Source organism: Ammospiza caudacuta, chromosome 7 (assembly GCF_027887145.1).
Source record: "Ammospiza caudacuta isolate bAmmCau1 chromosome 7, bAmmCau1.pri, whole genome shotgun sequence".
Taxonomy (NCBI): domain Eukaryota; kingdom Metazoa; phylum Chordata; class Aves; order Passeriformes; family Passerellidae; genus Ammospiza; species Ammospiza caudacuta.
The window spans coordinates 19,211,968-19,233,328 of NC_080599.1; the positions used below are offsets into that span (position 1 = coordinate 19,211,968).

Genomic DNA, 21,361 nt, shown 5'->3' on the forward strand with positions numbered 1-21,361 from the left:
TGTTGCCGCTCTCATGTGCACTTTGAATCGCTGATAATTCTTCTACCATTCCAAATGATAAGTTACTTTGTCCTGAATCCCACTGATAAAAATGGAATTTGTAAACCAATGCAGAAGTTTGCTTTGGTGAATTTCCAGCTGTCCTGGTAGGGGAAAAAAACCCTGAGGCTGAATGAAATCCCCACAGACAAAATAATACAAAAAGTCTGGGCTGCAATTTGATACCAACCGAACTCCAGAGTCAGCTCCCCTAAAGTTAACAGTAGTAACAAACTACTGCAACTGGGAAAAAATCCCACCTATATGGTGCTCATTATTGCCAGGAAGGCTTGGAATAGCTGTACTGTAAAAAGAATTAGCATAAATATGCAGTCCTTAGTATTGCAACCAGTTTTGCAGAAGGTGTGCTGTATTTTAGACAGCCTTCATGCTATGATTTCTTTATTCTAAAAATCTGTATATTATATTGACCTTTCCCACTCCTCCTTCGATAATCAATAGAGGAGCTTTTGGGGAGGACTGGTCGTGTAGTATTGGTGTGATGGTGCCTGGACTGGCTGCCTTAAAGCTTACAAAGGAAGGACTAGCACTGTTATTTCCCTCTGCCTCCCAGCAAAACTTTTCTTTTGACCAAAAACCTCTTTTTTAAATGTATATATACAGTTGTAAGTTATTCAGCCTTTCTTCTATTTATTTTGCAGAAGATTATTTTTAGAATTAATTTAGTGGGGTTTAATCCATTATAGTATGAGTAGAGGGAATTTTTGTTCTCATTCTGCTTTAAAGTGGAGTTACAACACACGTATAGTTGTGGTTATTAAGAGAAAATCTGAAGCAATAGGAAGAAATTAAAGGGATGGAACTAGAGTCAAGCTGGCATTAATATTTCTCAGTTTTTACATATGATTGCTGTCTTAGGCATCACCAAACCGGAAAACTTTTTCTGACTTAGATTTTGCTTAAGCGGTAGAAAAATGTTTCCAAATCTTGTTAAGAAACTCGCTCAGTTTTGCTTTCAAGGGGAATACGATCATTTGCAATTTTTTTTTTCTCTCTAATGTTTACTTGCAAAGCTACTTTTTTTTAAAATTCTGATCTAGAAATTAAGGAAGGAAATACTGTTATCCAGGGAATAATAGGCTCTCCATGAAAATAGCGTTGCAGATAGCCTGTGTTAACTTTTGCTAAATAAGCAAGGACGATGGAAACATATGGAACTAGTGTTTCTCTTATCTCTAGTCCACTATTTGCATTAATCTTTATTTTAAATGACCTTTCTGGGTTTAGGAAGTGATTCCCCTCCCATACACCCATGACTCTTCAAAGTTACATTTTTAGACTGTAAGGCTGAGATCGAGGAGGCCCCCTTGGCATGGGGCTTGGAAAGGAGGCGGGGGGGAAATGCAGAGTGCAAAGCAGCAGATATGGAAAGAAAGGCTGCATTGTTAGCAATGAATAAGGAAATATATCGACCTCAGCTCAGTAATCAAAACATTTTCAAAGTGAATTAAATGATTCTGTGGTTCTTAAAACACTGCTGGCTTACTTTAAACAATTTCTAGTTGATCATAGTCACAGAGAAGATATTTCAATAGTTATAAAACAAGATGCTTTAAACAGGCATGTCAACTAACACGAACAGGCTGCATATAAATATTTCAAAAGAAAAAAAAATAATACCATCAAATATTACTTTTTGTAATGAATAAAAAAAGAAATTAGCAGGACCCAATGCATACTAATCATGGTGAGAGTTCTCTAAAGCCAGGACAATACCAATGCTTAAGCCTGTTGTATGAACTGATACATATTACCATAAAATGCACATTGAAGCCAGTAGGAACATTTAAAATAGGTGAGTGTTTCAAAACAATAGATCTTTTTTTCATCTTTAGGGAGTGTATTTTATTTAAGTGCACTCAAAAAAAATTAAAGAGGGAAGAGGAAGAAAATATTTCAGACTTTTCTAACTATTCCTTTTATGTTAAAAATCAAAGGAAAAGAGAGAGAAGGGTGGGGGAAAGTTAGCTAACTTTACAGAAATAAATATAGATCAAATAAGCATCCAAATGTGAAAAAAACTAGTTACTTTTTAAAAAACCCATGTCATTTGCCATCTTTCTGCCTTGTCATTAAGCTGCATGCTGCCTCCTGCATGAGCATTGCCAGTGCTATTTAATGCATCTGTATTTTCAGAGCATGAAGACACTGCCACCCGCCCCACGCTCCTTGCCCCCCTTCCTGTACTATCACTGTGCCTCCAGACCACCCAAGTATCATTTCTAGATGGAAAATATTATAACCAAAATAGCAAAATACCTGCATAAAAATTCCAGGCTTCTACATAGAATGCTCATTATAAACTTTCAATCAAAATCTGTTAAGCAGATTGGAAAATGAAAAGCCCTAAACTTTATTGTGTTAGGTTTTTAAAATAAGACATTTTAATCAAGAGCATAACTTTACTTTTACTTGTAAAAGGCTTTGTTTCCTGAACTGTACTTTATTTAGGGGGAAAAAAAAAATCTTAATTGAAATACTATTAAGGGTCAGGTTTAAACCTACAAAAAGACAGGAAATGCCAGAGTTAAGAATGAAACTTTCCTGAATTATTCTACTGTAGTTCTGTACTGCATTTTACACAGCATTGCAAAGCAGTATCTAAAAATAACAGCCTTCCCTTAAATAAAGAGTCCTGATTACTGCTGGAGGGAATTCATCTCTCAATTCAGCTTCCAAGGTACCAATATTTAAAGTCAGGTCCTTAACATAAGTTTCTGTAAATATAATATTGGAAATCATGAGATTATTTTTTTTTGTTATGAATATTCTAAAATAGTCCTTTACTGACTTAGTATGTCAACCAGACACAGCACACAAAAATGTTAAGCCCTTTAAGCAAGTTAACTACAATTTCAAGGAATTTCAGTTTTTAACTAAAAATCAAGTGGAGATATTAATCTAATCATGTCTAGCAGCACCCAGAGAATTAACTGAAGGAAAAACAAGCTTGCCTCTGTCGAGATGTAAAGCTTTTTGCTGATTCTTTGATGAATTCTCCTGGAGTACAGTTATTAGAAAGACGGCACAAAGTTTCCACTTACGATTTTCCTCCCAGCACAACCTCCCAGACAGTTGTTAACTGAAAACCTATTTTAGAAAATCTATACTTCTGCTGTTCCAATATTCTGTACTATAGGTTGCCAACAATTTTGACTGTACAATTCTGTTATTTCAAGAAGCATCCATAAAACAGAAAGTCAGACCTAATTTTCTTCCAGACGAAAGATTTTTCACTTCTTTAGCAACTAAATGCAGTAGTTAAATCTGATTAAATCTATGAAATAATCAGTGTATTATATCTATTTTAAAAATACTTCTAATTTTCCACTTCTGTTTTTCTTCAAAATGTAAAGCAGGTAGGAAGAAATGGCAAGTTAAAGCATACCCTTACAATTTTACTTTTAGATATAAAAATTTAAGTAAGCATTTTATAAAGACAAAGTATTTAATGTATTGAAATTAATTTTTCATCTCTGAATTAGTTAGCCATTTTTGTGGTTGATTCATTTATTTAAGACACCTTATTCCACCTTGTTAAGTTCAAGGAAAATTTCATTCATATAATTGATAAACGTAACTTGTATAGTCAATTTGTGTATTAACAGAAATGTGTATTATTCTTTACAGCAAAATTATTAGAGCCAGAACACCTGACTAAGTACATATTGACTTATTATTAGTTTCATATAAAATTTCAGCACTATCCCCACCTTTAATCTCTGGTAATTTATAATCAGTTTTCAGGCTGGATGTAAAATTGTATTCTGAATGGGGTATGTTTGAGAAGGGTTTTAAAGCACAGCTTTGTTGCTTACCTATGGTGGCACTAGCGAGCAACAGAGATTCAAGAACACTATTACAAACCAGAAACATTTAATCTGTAGAGAAAATTAATACAATTATTCTTTTCCCCCTTTAAGGTTCCAGTGGGTTTTATACCTTCTGAAACAATACACCAGAAATGTTGCAAATGTCACTGCAAAGTTGGATTACAGTCCCTGTGTGTAGGGACAGGGTATAGAGAAAATTCAGCAAAGCAGCACATCTTGTGATGTGAAATGATGCTATTTGCATGCTTTTGATCTCTGGTATAGTCTGTATTCGACTGAAAAAAACTTGCTGAAGTTTTATGAGGTTAATTTATTTTGTCAGAAAGTACAGGTTTTGAGACAAAGCAAAATTTAGATAACATGCAAATCAAAATACTAAAAGGAATATAATACATGTACAGCTATCACATATTAGTAAAAAAATGCAATCAGTTTTCTTTCCAGCACATTCCTTACAATGGAGTTAATGTGCAAGTTGCAGCCTCCATTTATACAGAAGGCTTTTTATTTTTAACATCCCAGATTATTGTACTTATCTGCTCCTAGAAAATATGCACTGTATAAACACATCCTTTATCTTGAACTTCAGTATTTCTGTGCTTCCATGAAGAGTAAAAACATCTGGTTAAATTACTATGTGTGAGTACAGTGTGCAGGCAAAACCCTGCACAAATCGCATATAAAATAAACCACGGTTTCGGTTCTTTCTGCTTTTCCAAATGTTCAGCGTGAGCAGTCTGTTGCAATCACATCCCTGATATGTGTCAGCACAATGATAACTCATGTACCAAGCTTCTTTTCTGAATAAAATCAAGTTCTCTTCTTGTTCTGCAGCTGCCAATGTTTTAAAGTTGAATTCTGTTATGTGTGTTCCCCCCACCAAACGCCCCCCAAAGTGGACTGGCACAAAGTGTTGCACAGCAGCGGCGATGGCTCCAAGGGACTGGCTGGACGGAGTTGTCATGTGTCTGCCTGTCTACACTTGCTGTGCAGAACATCCTCTCACCTGTACAGCAGGCACAGACAGGCAGTCGCATGACAACCCAGCCTGAGGGACAGCCACCAGTGGGACCCTGCTCTGAGAGCCCAGAGCGTCTGCAGCACCAGCTCCAGCCAGGAGTCCTCTGGACCTCACACGGCCGCTCAGTCACCAAGCCCAGAGTCACAGCAGCACTGCCTGTCAAGTACAATAAAACCCACTGCTGAAATTCTTACTGTGCTTCCTATAGTACTCTTTTCCTAGCTGTGTTCAGGAGCTCTCTAACAGTAAGTTGGATTTACCCGCGGCCCTGCGGCACCTCCGGATGTTCTGTCCTCCCGTTTGCTTCCCAGGCATCGCTCGATTCCTGCTGGATAAAACTCCCTGACAGAAGCCAAGAGCAGCTTGTTGTGTGGCAAGCTCATTCTGTAAACACACACAATGTCAGACCTTAGAGGAACTTCTCCCCTTTCCACTCTCTCACCTCCTCCCTGATTTTTATAAATTCGCTCTCGAATCTCACATCATTTTACAACTGGGAACAAACCGTGAAATTACAATCCAAACTGCATCCATCACTGGATGTTGACAATAATATAATTTACTATTGAAACAGAATGGAAATATTTTCTTTGGAAATAAGACTACAGGAGATTTTTTTCATCATCAATGTAAATTTCACATTTTTAGGAATTCTAATTCTACTGTCCAGTTTGGCATCCTTTGCACAGCAATAATGCCAGTGAAATCTCTGGATGCTTTAGAAAGAATAATAAAATCACATTCTATGACCGTGCACTGTAACAATGTTACACCACTTCACAAATGGCATCCATATCTTTACAGTGATGAGGTTTTTTATTCACAAGCTAGAATGCCGTTCCACATTCCCAAAGTCCATTTCATCCTAATGCAGAAGTGGCTAATTCACAAACTCACAAACTTTAGATTTGCAGGTAGACTCTCAAATGAACCTTAGTGACTGCTACTTAACAAGACAGCAACAACAGAGAGCTAAAATGCTCAGATTTAATAATTTGTGTGTGTAGGTATGCCTTATAATGCTCCAGCTGGGATTACATGGAATATGCTACAAAATAAATCTGTATTTGTGAGGTCACAGAGTGTGCTGATCTTGCACTAGTTTACAGCAGCCTCAAAGCCAGTACACAGCACTTTCCTTGCTTGGTTTTTAAGTACAAAAGCACAAAGTCAGGGTTCTGCTCACACAGCAAAGTTACAAACAGAAGCAACTGCATGCAGGATCAGAAACTAATCCATGTCAGTTCTCCCAGAACCAATACTGTAACTTCTCTAAGCACACTGTTCAACACCAACCTGGTATTTCCAGAACTGCAGGTCTAAAAATGCATTCTTAGGCATGGAATCCCTCTCATCAGGAATAAAATCCCGGTGTATGTTTGACAAACAAAACTGTGTGAAGAAACCAATAGTTTCTTTTCTAATATTGATATCATACAGGAAAATCTGAAATATTTTGCCATAGCAACTCGCTTCTAAATACATTGTACTGTGGATTTATCACTTATAAAGCTGCACCTCACAAAGGAATTTACATCCTTCTAATGGCACTAGCGAGCCACCACTAGTGATTTTGCTCTCAGAGCAAATTCCAGACTAAAAACCAGGCTCAGCTTACACTAGAGGGGGTACACAGCCCTGGAGGCCCCAGCAGGCACTGGAGCTTTGCAAAGCACATTGTCAGAGCTCTCTGGTACACAGCTGCTGCAGCACTGGCTACAGGCACAGAGGGCACAAACTCCTGAGCATGCCAAGGGAGGCCAGGTGCCAGGGAAAGGCTCCAGGCCAGGGAAAGGCAGCCTGAGCAGGGACTGGGGCTCTGAACCAGGGAAAGGCAGCCTGAACAGGACTGGGGCTCTGAACCAGGGAAAGGCAGCCTGAGCAGGGACTGGGGCTCTGAACCAGGGAAAGGCAGCCTGAGCAGGACTGGGGGCTCTGAACCAGGGAAAGGCAGCCTGAGCAGGGCTGGGGGCTCTGAACCAGGGAAAGGCAGCCTGAGCAGGGACTGGGGCTCTGAACCAGGGAAAGGCAGCCTGAGCAGGGCTGGGGGCTCTGAACCAGGGAAAGGCAGCCTGAGCAGGGACTGGGGCTCTGAACCAGGGAAAGGCAGCCTGAACAGGGCTGGGGCTCTGAACCAGGGAAAGGCAGCCTGAACAGGGCTGGGGCTCTGAACCAGGGAAAGGCAGCCTGAGCAGGGACTGGGGGCTCTGAACTCCCCACGACCTCGCTGGGCACAGCCAGACACACAAACACAGGGATCACTTCTCACATCACCAGACTGCACATCTCACTGGGGGGAAACACCTCACACAGCCACTGCAGCAAGCAGCTGAGGAGCCTGGCTGATTTTTCAGTCTTAGTGAGAAGATCCAGTACAAAAAAAAAAAAAAAAAAAAAACCAAAAAAAACCCCAAAAAACCAAAACAAAACCAACCAAGCAAACAAACACACACAAAAAAATCGTAACTTTATAAACTCTTTTCCAAGAGAGAATAATGAAATTATACAGCTAATCTGTATTTAAGGAGCAACTTCTTTCACCAGCAGAGCATGGACTAGTACTCTGCTATTATGCTATGCAATTATTTTCTTACCACTCTAAGAAATCCCTAACTGATCTCCCATGGCCTGAATTAACTACTGACATTTTCATGACTCTCAAAACATAATTGTTTGGCAATTAAGAGACATTATCTTAAAATATGCATATAGAAATCCCACAGTGGCCACTTCTTTCTGAGTACTTTCATGAGCTTCCCAGGTGACTCTCCCCAGCAGATTGGCAAAACTATTTCTTTTTGAAGTTACACAGCACAAGATGTACCATTAGGATTTTCAGGAATTTTTATATTTCCCACTAAACAAAAATCAGATTTAAAAAAACAACACCAAAACTACCTCATCTTGGATGCACCTCCAACTGCCTGAGACAAAACACAGCAAGTGTGTTAATTTTGCCACATTGCTTGTTTTAGTTACAGTTGTTTGTATTTACCTAAGAAAGCTGGTTCGAGTAACTTCAAGGCAGATCACAAAAACCAACAGTTTCAAATTATCAAAATCATAAAGCCACTTTTGCATTTTTTTCAAATTCTGTTTCAGCAATCTGAGAGTAAAATTTCCTCTCTTGACACCTGTCCCTTGGCTCCTCCCCTCTGCCTGACATGCACTGGTTTTCCTGTTACACTAAATTTGAATCCCTTTAAAATTTAAATAAAAGGGCAAGGGGCAAAATCCTCAAGATTAACCTAAATTGTCCCTCTGCCTTAAGGTGTATCCTGAAATGGCTACAGAATGGGGGAAAAATTTATTTCTGAGCACAGTTCCCACCCCCAGCAACATTACTGAAGGAGTTCCACATCCTGGATTTGCAGCACTCTGCCTTATGCACTGCAGGCCCTGTCCCCAGGGCTTCCAGAGAATTCACTGCAGTAAAACACCACAGCAGCTTAAAGAAAATATGGATGTGCACAGTCCCCATCAACCTGCTTTGTTGGGATCAGCCAGTGTTTTGATTATTACTTAGAATAAGATGAAAATATTAACTGATGCTTTGGAGCTCATTTTAAGCTTTCTCTTTACCTGTGCTTCTTCCATCCATTGAACTGGTTCACCCTAAAAATCAATAATTTCTTACTAAAACATTTCAAATTGTTTTGGGACACAACTCAAATAGGAAATAATAGGTTTTTTAAAAAGTAGCCCCATTTTTCTACAAAAACCAACACAAACCTTAAAGAAGTCACAAAGGCTTTACCATAAATCTGATGGCACACATATTCCTGTTTTAACCTTCAAAATACTGCTGGAGACTTGGATAAAATGTATCATTACACACACAGTTGAAAAAGTCATCAAACAGAACAGACAAGCTGCCTAACAATATATTCAAAGTGAGCAATGAGGATGTCCTTTTCTTCATTTCCATATCACTCACCTCAGATTTACTAATCACCCAAGAAGGTGCATTTTTTGTCAAATTTGAAAATCCACACCAACCAGCTAGAGAACTCTGCAGATGGGCTTTGCATCCTCTCAGAACACAAGACCAGAGAACAGCTGTTTTCATTAAATCAATTGCTGTAGTTACTTTCAGAAGTAAATTTACCCAGACAATTTATGATCAACTTGCAGTAGATGTTCAAGAGTAACCAAAGCAAGGATACGACAATAGGCAGAGTATTTCAAAACATCCTGAGATTTTTTTTCCTTTTTTGAAAAAATGTGTGGAAATCACAGGAAGAGAAGAAAAAAGTAAAACAAACAAAAATACTCCACACCACACCCTGTGTTTGTTGTCAGCATTTCAACAGAAGTCTTAGGCAGTCAGCATTCTCTATGAATCAAACCAGAAATTTAAAGAACACAGCTAAAACCTTAAAACAATCTCTCCATTCGAGTTTACACAAACTGATTAAATTTTTCAAGTTGATATCAGAATACTGTATTAATACTGGGGTTTTCCCCAACAGAAAAAAAAGTTCTTCATTCCTTACCTCATCATCTTTATACCAGGACAAGCTCTCTGCAGTCAGGACAAACCAGTATTCCTTGGAGCCTCCTTTCATGATGCCAATGTTGTTGATGGTGAGCCAGCCTTTCCGGATGACCTATGCAAGGTGCAGTCAGGTACAAGTTTAGTTCATTTCTCACTTGACAGAGCTCTGCTGCTGCATTCATTCTTTTAAATCAAGATTTGCTAAATGAAACACAAACAGGTGCATTTTTTCAGTCTCTGGGAAAGTCAAGAGTTTTTGCAGCATTCCAAAAAAAAACCTATAGTAATGAAGTGAGTACTACATTTTCAGTCTGAAGGTTGGAGAAAGAGAAAAGCCAAACTATCAGAATGCTGTACTTACAGCAGGGAGTGTGATAAGGATCAGGTAAGCTTGAAGATATTTATTTGCTGTATATGAACATATTCTGAAAGCCTACACAATTAATATCTGACTACACTGTTCTGGTCTAATTGTTAAGGTCATCCCTAAAGGTGGATACCAGGAAAAGCACCTAAATTCTGGTAAAGTGAGTGACTTCTGACACACACTGAGGATTTTCAGAAGTGGTTGCCTGGAGTGACAAAGGGGAGAAGTCTTCTAAAGTTAAGTTAAATTTAAGGCAGGAAGCTGTAAGGAGAGGCATGTGAGAGCTATTTTCTTCTCATAGGATAAAAGAGAAAAAGAAAAGAAGGGAAAAAACCTTAAGCAACAACAAAAATTGGGGGGTAAAAACGGTAAAGAAAAATTTTATAAAATAGATATAAGCCAAAGATGAAAGAACAGATGTGAACATACCTATAAATACTAAGATCAGGAGGCTACAGCATGCACATAGAAAGAGAAATTAGATAACTCCCCAGCAGAAGAGAATAACCATGAAAATTCATTTACAGATGAGATGGAAACTTTCAATTTTATTGGAACAGCCACTGTTTTCCAATATAAATGAGAGAGCAAACATTCCTTCCTATCATGCTCTGAACAAGACCACAGAACTCTCCTAATCACAGATGAAGGAACCTCAGCTCTTCTCTTTCTCCCCACAGCAACACCCTTCAGTTGCCAATGGAATACTGAGACAAAAAAGTGCTCAGAGAAGCCCTTCAGAATCCTCTCAACAATCTCCACAGGCTCTGACTTATGTGATCAAACATGAGTTTCCTCCTGTATTTAAAGACCTCTGTGAGACCAACATTGCTCTCACAGGGCTTCACAAGACCAGTAACTCCAATACCAACAACTCACCAAAGAAGAACATGGCTCACTATCTATTTCTCATTTATAGAAGTTTCAGAACCAGAATTCACTCCTATTTAGCCTGGATGTTCATGCAAGCTCCTAAAAAAAAACAGCTTTGATTCTGCACAGGGTGAGGGACTAAATTCTATTTGATAACCAAAGAAGTTGCACCTGAAAAGCAGGAAATGGTATGGAAATGCACATAATCCAAGAGTATCAGTTTCATTTCAAGGAAGATAAATGTGTTTTCCCATTTACTACCAACCAGGCCAGCCGTGTAAGAAAAGTCCTGAAGATCCAAAAACAGGTTGTAAATTATTAGCCTGTAAGAAAATCTTTAAGAGAGCATTGATTTGGTTCTGAAGCCACAGTAAGGGATGAGAGAACAGGACATGATTCCTGTAAAGAGACTCAAGGATATGGCACAAGTAGATTAGATGGAATAACCTGTTCCACAAAGGTTTCTACAAAAGTGGGTCAGGACTTTCAATATTTGTGGTTTTTGAGGGGGGAACCTAAGTGGAGAGGGGCATCAGTGAGTGCAGACACACATGGAATGCTTGCCTAAGTGCAAGGGAAACATTGATAATAACTTGATTACCCATCAAATCCTCATTTTATTTTGTGATGTTTATTGAAGTAAGTTTTTAACAGGAAACAAGTAACATGTGTATACAGCCAGTGTACTGACCTTCAGGCAGCTGCCACAGGCCAAGTTGTGGAACCCAACTAATTCTATTTTTTCTTTCTGCACTGAACTATAAGGAAAAAATATTAGAGAAAAATCAACAAAATTAAGGTTCTGCATTCACTCAAACTGAGTTCTGCAGCAAGGGGAGCTGTATTTGTGCAGCAGACTAAATCCTTCACAGCACATGTGCACATGTTCCCGTGCTATAAAGAGGCTGGGAAAGAGGATGCTGTTGAACCACATTGTATGCAACTGAAAATGCCATGTTGCTCCATGCAAAGCTCATATCCACACACAGGAAGCCCAGGCAGCCTGGCCAGCACCTGGTTTGGAGAAAAATGTTTTGGAGAAATATCTCAGGGAAGGTAAAAGATTTGAACACAGATTGCAGTGAAGATAAGGAGGTGGTTTCCAGAAGCAAACCAGGCAGGACACCTAAGCAGCAGGTTCAAGAACCTTACAGGTGATGAGCACTTCAAAGGGAAGGAAGGAGCACTCTCTGCTTATTCCACCCTCTCCCCCACCATTACCACAGGCTCTGTAACAGCTTCATAAGAGTCCCATTTCCTCAATTCCACAAGAAGGGATTTGTGGTAGAGGTCTCAGAACAGACCAAGCCAACATTTTAAATACTAAACTATACAAACCTCTTAAGAAGAACTGAAGGTTTCAATACTTCTAAGGTAGGAATTGTGTCATGCTTCAATCCAACACATCTCCCCACAAATGTGCAACCATCATGGGGTGTGGACAGAAGCAAGCTGACTTGCTAGGACAATCTCTGGTCACTGGTTCATAAAGGAAGGAATTTGCCAGTCGTTTCCTCAAAAATCCTGTGTGCTGAGGATTAGATCCAGCTGTCATTCCCCCACAACCCTGCAGAAGAGCAGGACACCAACTTACAGCAATATTTGGGTGTCTGCTTTTCATGTGAAGTTTCTAGACCTGTTTATGTATACCTCTCTGTGGAAACAGAGTTTTGTGTTCTCTAAAATATCCTGGACTCTACAACAGGTCACAACATTCTAAAATACTAGGAAGCTGTTCCAGGGGCCACCAAGAGGGAGAAGATGAGCTTAGTGTGCTAAGCCTCATGTCCTTTTCATTGAATTTGCCCATTTCCCAGGCACACTCTGTTAACTCCAAAAAGCTACACTTACACAAGACTCAGCATCAGTGTTGGACATAAAGGGGAGGGAGATGTTGGATCAAGGTGTAATGCAAGAAAAAGTGAGATTAAGGAACATAGTTTCACTTTCCAGAGAAGCTGAATGACACCTTAGACTCCGGCTAAATTCTCAAACAAAGAAAACAAACAGTCATATTTTAGAAGTGTTCTTCCACAGGCAATAATATGGTAAGATTTTCAAGGACATTTTTGAAGTTCAAAAAACTCTGAAGGAGAATTATTATTCTGGAGTTTTCTAAACTGTTGTGTTAGCTATTTTTTATAGCACTTCAGCTTGAAAAATGAAAGCACTGTGTTTCATTATAGTTCTTTTTCTCATTGGGTTGTATCAGAGAGATCCATTTCACTCTTTCCTATCCTATTTCTAAATGTCATTCTGGGCACAGCGGATGTTAGTGACATAAGTTATGAACCTCAGGAAGGTGAAAAACAGGGGCACAGCCAGAAGCTACTGCAGACAATATTCTGAGAGGCAGCTGGACTCCATGCACAGGATGAACAAGAGATGACAGTTCCTTCCTTCAGGATCCTGATACCTAATCTGGGTGACTGAAAAATGAAACTCAGAGCCCCTGAATGCACACGAACAAGCCAGAAGGAAATCACTCTCATAGTTCAGCTGCACAAAACCCAAATCATATTTGTTGTTCTTACCCTCCACCACTTCATGGATAAACAGGAAAGCAGGATTTGACACAATAAGCACAATTTATGTGTTGCTGCATGACTTTAATTGCATTAAATCAAATAAGACATTTGTAAAAGAAATATATTGAAATATATTGAAAGAAATGGGACACTTTCTGATTCTAAAGAAGTATTTGAGGGATGACTTCAAGATAGGTGAGATACATGAAATTGGGCAGAGAGAAACACAAGAGTGAGAATCATGAGACTGGACATTCTCACAAGAACACAAGCAGCAGTAATTGCAAATGTAACACCATTAAAGCTGTGTTGTGTAACTCCACTGAAATAATTCTGAGCACAGAACACAACTCCCAGCACCATTCCATCTTCCAACCACTGCCATTACAACATGTGCTACTGAACAGTAAGCACATTGAGAGAATAAAAATTACAAAAACTACTCAGGGAGGCATCCTTAGAAGCTGTTGGTTCTTTGGATTCAGTCATGAAGATCCTCACACTACAGAAGCTGGAACATATTAGAGGGGAAACCTACTACAGTATTTCAATGTAATTTGCCAAATGTCCCAGCATAAACTGATCAGATCTGCTCTGATACTGAACACAACAAGATCTTGTGACATTGCTTCCTTACAAATCACTGCACAATGAATTACATAACTTAAAACTTGTGACAGAGGCTGAAGTCCCAAAAAAATGTCTGCTTTAAAGAAAAATTTAGTCTTTAATGGAGCAAAGCTCTCAGGGGTAAAAAACTGAAATATATTTCCAAATATAGTTAAACAAAGATTGAGGTACGTCAAACATGAAAGGATATTAACCTAAAAAATAAATAAAGGCCATTTAGAACAGCAATACTCCTCTAGACTTGATAAAGTGAAAACTCAAAACCAGCAGGTTTCATGCTGCTGAATTTCAAAATATTTTTGAATGTGTTAGCTCATGGGCATCACCTCTTTCATAGAAATATTGACATTTCTTAACAGAACAGCTTTGCCATGATTTTTCATAACCACCTCACTGACCATGGCACAAGTCTCCATTTCCATCTGGTTGATTAAAAAAATTCTACAAGCATTTATTTCCTGGGTCATGCAAGATAATAGGATTTAAGTATATCTGAAGAAAGGAAACAGCAAAGTATGCTACAAAGCCGGATTAAAAGAAAATTTTAAAAAAGGTGGTTACAAGGGGAAAAGTTATTTATTAGGACTATAGCTCAAGCCAGCTGATAGGGTCTGAATGCTACTTGTGTCCAGAAGAAATTAATCAGGAAATTAATCAGAAAATTAATCAGATTGTTGGTGTAACACTCAAGAGAGGTAGGTCAAACAATCCCCTCAGACCTAAACCTCCACATCACATGGACAGTGCCTTGAAACTCACAGTTCACATTAAGCCCCTTCTCCAGTTCCAGGGCTACTTCAAGCACAGCAGCAGATTTTGCCACAGGACAGAATCTCCTATAAATTATATGTAATCCTCCATAATTTCAGTGTCTTGCATTCTCACACACAGCAATTGGGCTCATGGAGCAATGACACTTTCATCTCTTAAGTTTTATCATGAAGGGGAGTTTAAAACATTGAATTTTAGTCACCAAAACAAATTTGAGCACATAGCACACACAATTAAGAGTGGGTCAGCTTTCAGGAGCCAAGCCTTGCTGGTGTGCTGTGTAAAACCAAGCATTGCACAGAGTACTCCAAGCAAATGAGAAGACAGACTAACCTGTGGCTTAAAAAGAAACTTTGTGGAGTCAGGTCAAAACCTCAGGCGGTAGCAAAGAAAAGACAAACAAAAAAAAGGCCAAAGATTAAGTGTGAGAGGATAAATTAGTAGTAGAGGAAAAAGGAGAAAAACATGCTAAGAGGAATTTGCATTATTGTCCAAAAATAAGGTGTTGCTGTGCTCATCTTATTTCCAAGATACACAGAAATAGTTAATAGTTATCTGCATCATTCCAGCCCAAAGCAAGCTACTAAAAAAGAAAAGCAAATTATTGCAAATGAGCATCCCACTATTTTGGGAAAATTCAGTGATCTTGATCTCCCCACAGGGTGCAATTCAACTGCTGCTAAAGTCAGTGATGCCTTTTTCCATAACTGAACATAAATTTACTTTAAAACAACAACTAATAGAATTTGATGATGGCAACAAACTGAAAAAATGTACATTTTTATCACAGATACTGCCAAAGAATACACACAATACAAATTTATTTCTTACACCTTACCATCACTGAACCAATTGTAACTTGTTATAAAATTAACTGCAGTTTAGACAATTAATTCTAATTAGTAATATTAAAGACATTCACATATTTATTTACTCATGAAGTGGAAGGGTTAGAAAAGAGTCTGTCCGTGATATATTGATCCTCCTGGTGCTATGAAGAGAATGTTAAAAAGGCTTTAAATATTTTCAATCATAAAACTCATTTTTCTATCCAAAGTAATTCCTTGACACACACAAACCACCAAGAACAGTACCTGTATCCATAAACAGCATGTTCATTTACACCAGAGCTAATGTTTCCTTTTGGTTACCAGAAACTTATTTGCCCACCTTACAAAGAGAGGTTTACTATGAATAGAGGCACTCACATCAGATAAAAACTGCTTCCCAGTTATATAATAAAATAAACACCAATTAGTCATTTTAGTTTGAGAAACTTGTTAAACTACAAAAATATTAATTTGATGCAAAGTCTTCTACAACATTTTAAGTTCTACTAGTTCAGACTGATAACAGCAGGTTAGTAGCAGTTAAGTGATGAACTGCAATTACACTTTGTTGAGGTAGTGTTACAGACAAGACAGCTTAACATTAAATAGTTCAGCAGCAAGTATTTGACAAACCAATGAGTTAGAGACAAATTTTGCCCTCTGAGAAGCTAAATGAAAAAGCAACAATAAAGCTTACAGAACTTAGCTCGTACAATTTGCCTTGAAGGCGGTAGATTGGTTCCCTGAAATAGCAAATTGCAAAAATGAAGTTTTATTTCAGAAACATTCTCTCATTCTTTTCAACTCCAAACAATCAACTTACAAACATCTGTTCATTATCTCTACAATAAAAGGTTCAGCAAAGTCCTTTATACCACAAGTAACCAAGCTTCAACATTGAATTTAAAACGCCAAGCTTTTTCTTCACTTCTTTAGAGAGAAAACATTCACTCAATTAAAAAATAATTCATTTTATTTGTGTATTTTTGAAGAGCCAGATAATTGGTTGCTTTTCCTTTTATGGGACACTCCAAAGTGATGACAGTCCTTGTGTTTGACACATGTTCCAGCACAGCTAGATAAGAAGGAAATCTCTCCTCAGAGGGGAGAGGCTGCTCTTTGAAGCTATTGCAGTGTTTGGACCTTCCAGGGCTTGTGTTTTGTTTTTTTTTTATTTTAATCCAAACCATATATTATATCAAAAATGCCACTCATGTTGGTCAGGCTGTGGGGAACCATCAAATCCAAGAAGTTGCTGGATTATTTTAAGAAATATCCTGAAAATAACTAGCAATTTCTTGGTGAGAGGAAGGGATTGAATTTCTAGCTCCAAAAAGATGACTACAACTCTTGCCAAGAACTCTTGTCTACAGCAGCAGCAGAATAGGAGACTTTCTGAAATTTCAGGTTTATCGCTTGGATCTAAACTCAGTTGTCACATTTGAAATCTTTGATCAGGTGGTGAAACCTCCTGAGCATTGTTTGACCAAATTGCATGTGAAAGCATCAGGAAGATATTCAATACTGGTAATAGAACAAAATTTCATTGTTTTATTTTTAGTACTATTTTTTATTTCATTCTCAAGTATATACTAGTTCCATAACAATTGTTTTTAAGACTTTGCAAAAACCTCAAATCGAGCAGAAACTCTCCAAATGGTAACATTTTGCTTATTTTCATCTCATATTAAGCAGAGGACTGATCCTGCCAAGTACTGAGAACCCCTCAGCCACACAAAAGCAGAGAGGGAAGGCAGGCTCAGGAGCACCAAGCACCTTGCAGAATCAATCCCATATTCTTACATGACAAAAAGAAACAAACAATTTCATTAATGAATCTCAGTGAAGATACTAATTAACCTGAGAGCATCAACCACTTATTCTTTGTTTATTTTGAGAAAGGCCTATGGTACATAGTCAGCAACCGTGTGGTGTCAGCTGAAAGGTTTCAGAAGAGGTAAAGGCAAATCCACAGTTGGTTGCTGACTTGCCTTTCACTGCAGTTGAGCTGTGAACACATCAGGAGTAGCAAAACACACAAAGCACACACAGGCAAGTACTCACCAGCGTTTGGGATTCTGAAATTCACAAGTTTGCAGTTAATAACAAAACACCGATGTGTAACATGAGGATTCAAGGCACTGAACAGCATGGGAGGGAAGACACTCACCAGCAGTGCAAGCAGCAGCAGAAATGCTAAACAGCAAATGATGATAACAATGGAAGTCAGGTGGCTTTGAAAAGTTCAGCAAAACAAGGCAATGAGGACACATTTATGTATGTTTGAAGCAAACAAAGGTAAATGATACACTTAAAACAGAAAATGCAGCCAAGAAAAGCAAACAGCTTGGATTAACTTGCACACGCCATTATCCATTCTCTGTTAGGTGCCTACCTGATTTCCCACTGCACTTTTGTTAACCTGACTGCTTCTTTGTTGGGCACTGAGGGAAGCAGAGGAAAAGAGTTATGCTGAGGAAACTTGAACTAAGCCAGTTCCTGAGCAATAATTTTAGCAGTAATAGTTACTTTTGATCCCAGCAGAGAAAGCTAGATTACACAGCAAAAGAAACACAGGAAAATCATTGCATATATGTGCAAATTTCAACTGCATTTCTACCTGATGATATTTGCCTGCTAAGGACAGAAGGGACATGCACAGCAGACAGCTCCTACCAATCATCCCCTTCACAACAACATCCTTCTTGCATTGGTAAAGGTTACTAAAAGCACAGAGAAATTATGGCTCATGTGGGTAACTTTGGAAACATTAGCCTCTATAAATATTCAGATGAGACAAAAAGCAAGCCATTTCTGTTATTTAGAGCAGTACAACAAAATCCTCCCCTGCTGGAGGCTCTTTAATAGCTTTGTCTTGACAGTTTGTTTTGGATATTATTCTAATATTTATATGCACTTTGAGGGTGTAAGTAAAATATAACCAATGGACGAAGCCTTCATAAAGCTGGTTCAAAGTTGAAATCTTGTAAGAATAGAGCACCTTTGAAACTAAACCATATTTAAAATATTTAAAATATTTTGCTCAATTCTTGAACTTTGGTAATCCCAGTTCCTGAAACAAAACACACTCCTGTCTCAAAACCAAACAAGTTGCCATTAATTCTAAAAGCATTTGCATTATGTGGCAGTTTGTGTTAAGCCACAAAATTAAAATATTGCTGGAAAGGAGGAGAAAAGCATTCCAAGAGCAGGCTTTGGCTACTCAGCCACCAGCCCTTCACTGGTGACAGGAAGTTTTGTTTGGATTAGATTATACCATTTCACCAGGCACTGATTCACTGAGGACAGAAGCATCCATATGGCAGCAGCTCCAAAGGCTGCTGTGACACAGAAAGACAGAGGTGCGCTTGGATCAGAGCCTGTGGCCAATCCTGCTGTTTGCTGCCCAGCTGCTGCTCCAAAGAATTGATGAAACACCCAACTCAGCCCTAGTCCAAATTCTGACCCTGCCCTTTGGACCACACCATCAAACCACCAGTCCAGATGCTGTCTGGGAGACCCACAAGGATATTTATTCCTTGTGCCTGCTCACTGTGTTTAGCTTGATAATCCTGATCCTTTTGACCAAACAACACTTCATGACCCTGGTGCAACATCTAAGTTTTCTGTTTTTCTTAATTTTATCACCTTAGAAAAGTTAATTATACGATAAACATCTTACTAAGAAACCCATGCCTTTTAGAAATAGCCCAGCAATTGGTCTTCTATTTAATGTTCTAACACAAATTACTCTTCATACAGATTGATGCATGTAGCTCTTCTTGAATTACACCAACTGGAAACAAACTCAAGCCCAGAATTTTGCCATTTGTTCAGCCAAACGAGACAAACATTAAAATTCCAAGATTTCGCCATTTTATAACTATGCAAATTTGTTCTAAACACTGGCCTTGTTAAATTCCTCTCAAGACAATTCACATTGCACTGTACCTGCCTCAGGTCCTGCAGTGCTGCAGAGTAGTTTGTAATATTTTGTGCTCTCATTCTTATGGTTCACAGGACTTACACTTTACTGCAGCTGCATGAGACAAGGGGCTAGAAGGCTCAGCAGAGGAAAGGAAACACCAGGGGATCTGGGGAATCTGTAGTCCAGGATGCTTGGATACTGCAGAAGACCCTGTTCTACACAACTTGTTTCATTTCCCAGTTCTAACACAACTGCTGTAACAATAATACACTTACAGTTTCAAATTAGTATTTTCCTCCATTTGTCTCATTAGTGAATATATTTTAAATTCTTCTTTGCTATCCAAATTTTCTCTTTTAATTGAGCAGAAGTCAACAAGGTTACTTTCCTTCCCATCTGTTCCAACCTAGAGAAACCCTTGCTTAAACTTACCAGTGAACTTAAGCCAAGAGTCACTTGTTATCTGCTTATGCCCCATATAGAGCACTTGGGATTTCCAGATCTCAGCTGACAAAAGAGGAAGCAGCTTTCCCAAGAAATTGAACTTGGGAATTGTAAAGACACAGCAGCAAGGACCATGGAGGCTGCAGGAGCAACAACCATGAGGGCAATTTTTCCAGGGGAGAAACATCATGCAATAGGTACAGATACACCTGGAACTCCAGAATCCAGTACTATAAAATATGGAAAGTTTCAACTTGACACAAGGAAAAGTCTTTTCATAGTGAGGTGAGGCAAGCATTGGAACAGGCTAGCATAGAAAGGCTGGAGAATCTCCAATTTTGGGAATCCTCCAGATCTGATTGGACAAAATCCTGAGAAGCCTGGTCTGAACTCAGCAGGACCCTCCTCTGAGCAGGAGATGGGACTATGTGACTTCCCAAGGTCACAACACACACCATGAATATACATGGAGTGTTTTTAGCAGCCTTTTTCCTGTCAGAAAAGGATGGAGAGTAGTAAATAGCAGGCAGGTTGTTATCTTGACCTCTAGAAGGCCAGCCACCATTCCTACAACATCCTGTTATTTGTCAAGAGAACTGATAACAATATCTAGGACCCACAAACAACTCTAGAGAAAGTTGCTCAAACCAAACACATACACAGTGCCTGCCTTTGCTTTCTCCCCTCTCAGCTCACTGAACTCCATATTTTAAACCTTCAAGGCACACTGCCAAAGATGTGCACCTTCCTTCACAGTGCTAACTACAATTGGCCACAGTCAAATACTGCTGTGGTGCCCAAATTTGCTGCCAGCATCTCACACAGCCCAAACCTGTTATGGTAAATACAGCATGAATGTGTCTGAAGGAACATTTATTCTTCAAAGAGTGAAGACATCTTCTATGTTTTTACTAGTGTCAAAATGTTGGTATGAAGTCCCTGAGGCACAAAGTGCTGGAAACTGAGGGAGAACATTCTGGAAAATATTCTCACAGCCTTTCAATTAAGCGAGGAGAACGTCAAACCAGGCCCTGCAGGGCATTCTGCTACTATTATTCTCTGCAGCCAAACAGCAGGCACACTTAGAATTCAGCGACATCCATTATTCTGAGCAAAACTGTTTCACACAGAATCACAGCTCCCAAAGTATGCATCAATAACAATGTGGAAAGACCACCAATATCCATTTCTGTGTCCTGAAATGTGTGTGACTCCAGACTAAGACATAAAGCTCCAGCTTCAGTGAAACCAGGCTTGTGAACTGGGTGAAGACTCCCCTGCAACTGGGACAGACTTCAACATTGTGGCTATTGAGAAAGAGCATGGTCCTGCATGTCTGGGACTCTGCAGCCTGGATCTTCACTGACATACTTCAGGAATTGTGTTCTGAGCATAAAAAAAAATTGCCAAGCAAATAAACAAAAAAGCCTGGCAGCGTTTTTACAACAAATTTTCCATGTACTTACTTTGCAAAGCCAATGAAGTCTTCATGGTTGGTGTTGATATAAGAAACCTGGATATCAATGAGCAGCAGCATCTATTATGGGAGACAGGAGAGCAAAACAGGATGGGTAAGGT

General features: G+C 38.9%; 1 protein-coding gene across 1 annotated transcript in view; it reads right to left on the reverse strand.

The window, feature by feature from the left end:
* Positions 1-21,361, reverse strand: part of DNM3 (dynamin 3) — a 171,053-nt gene that overhangs the window by 112,324 nt on the left and 37,368 nt on the right. The window contains exons 12-14 of the mRNA XM_058808196.1: positions 21,250-21,320; positions 17,807-17,855; positions 9,411-9,524 (exon numbers count right to left, since the gene is read on the reverse strand). Of these exons, the coding sequence (XP_058664179.1) occupies positions 9,411-9,524; positions 17,807-17,855; positions 21,250-21,320 (234 nt within the window). The remainder of the gene's footprint in view (positions 1-9,410; positions 9,525-17,806; positions 17,856-21,249; positions 21,321-21,361) is intronic.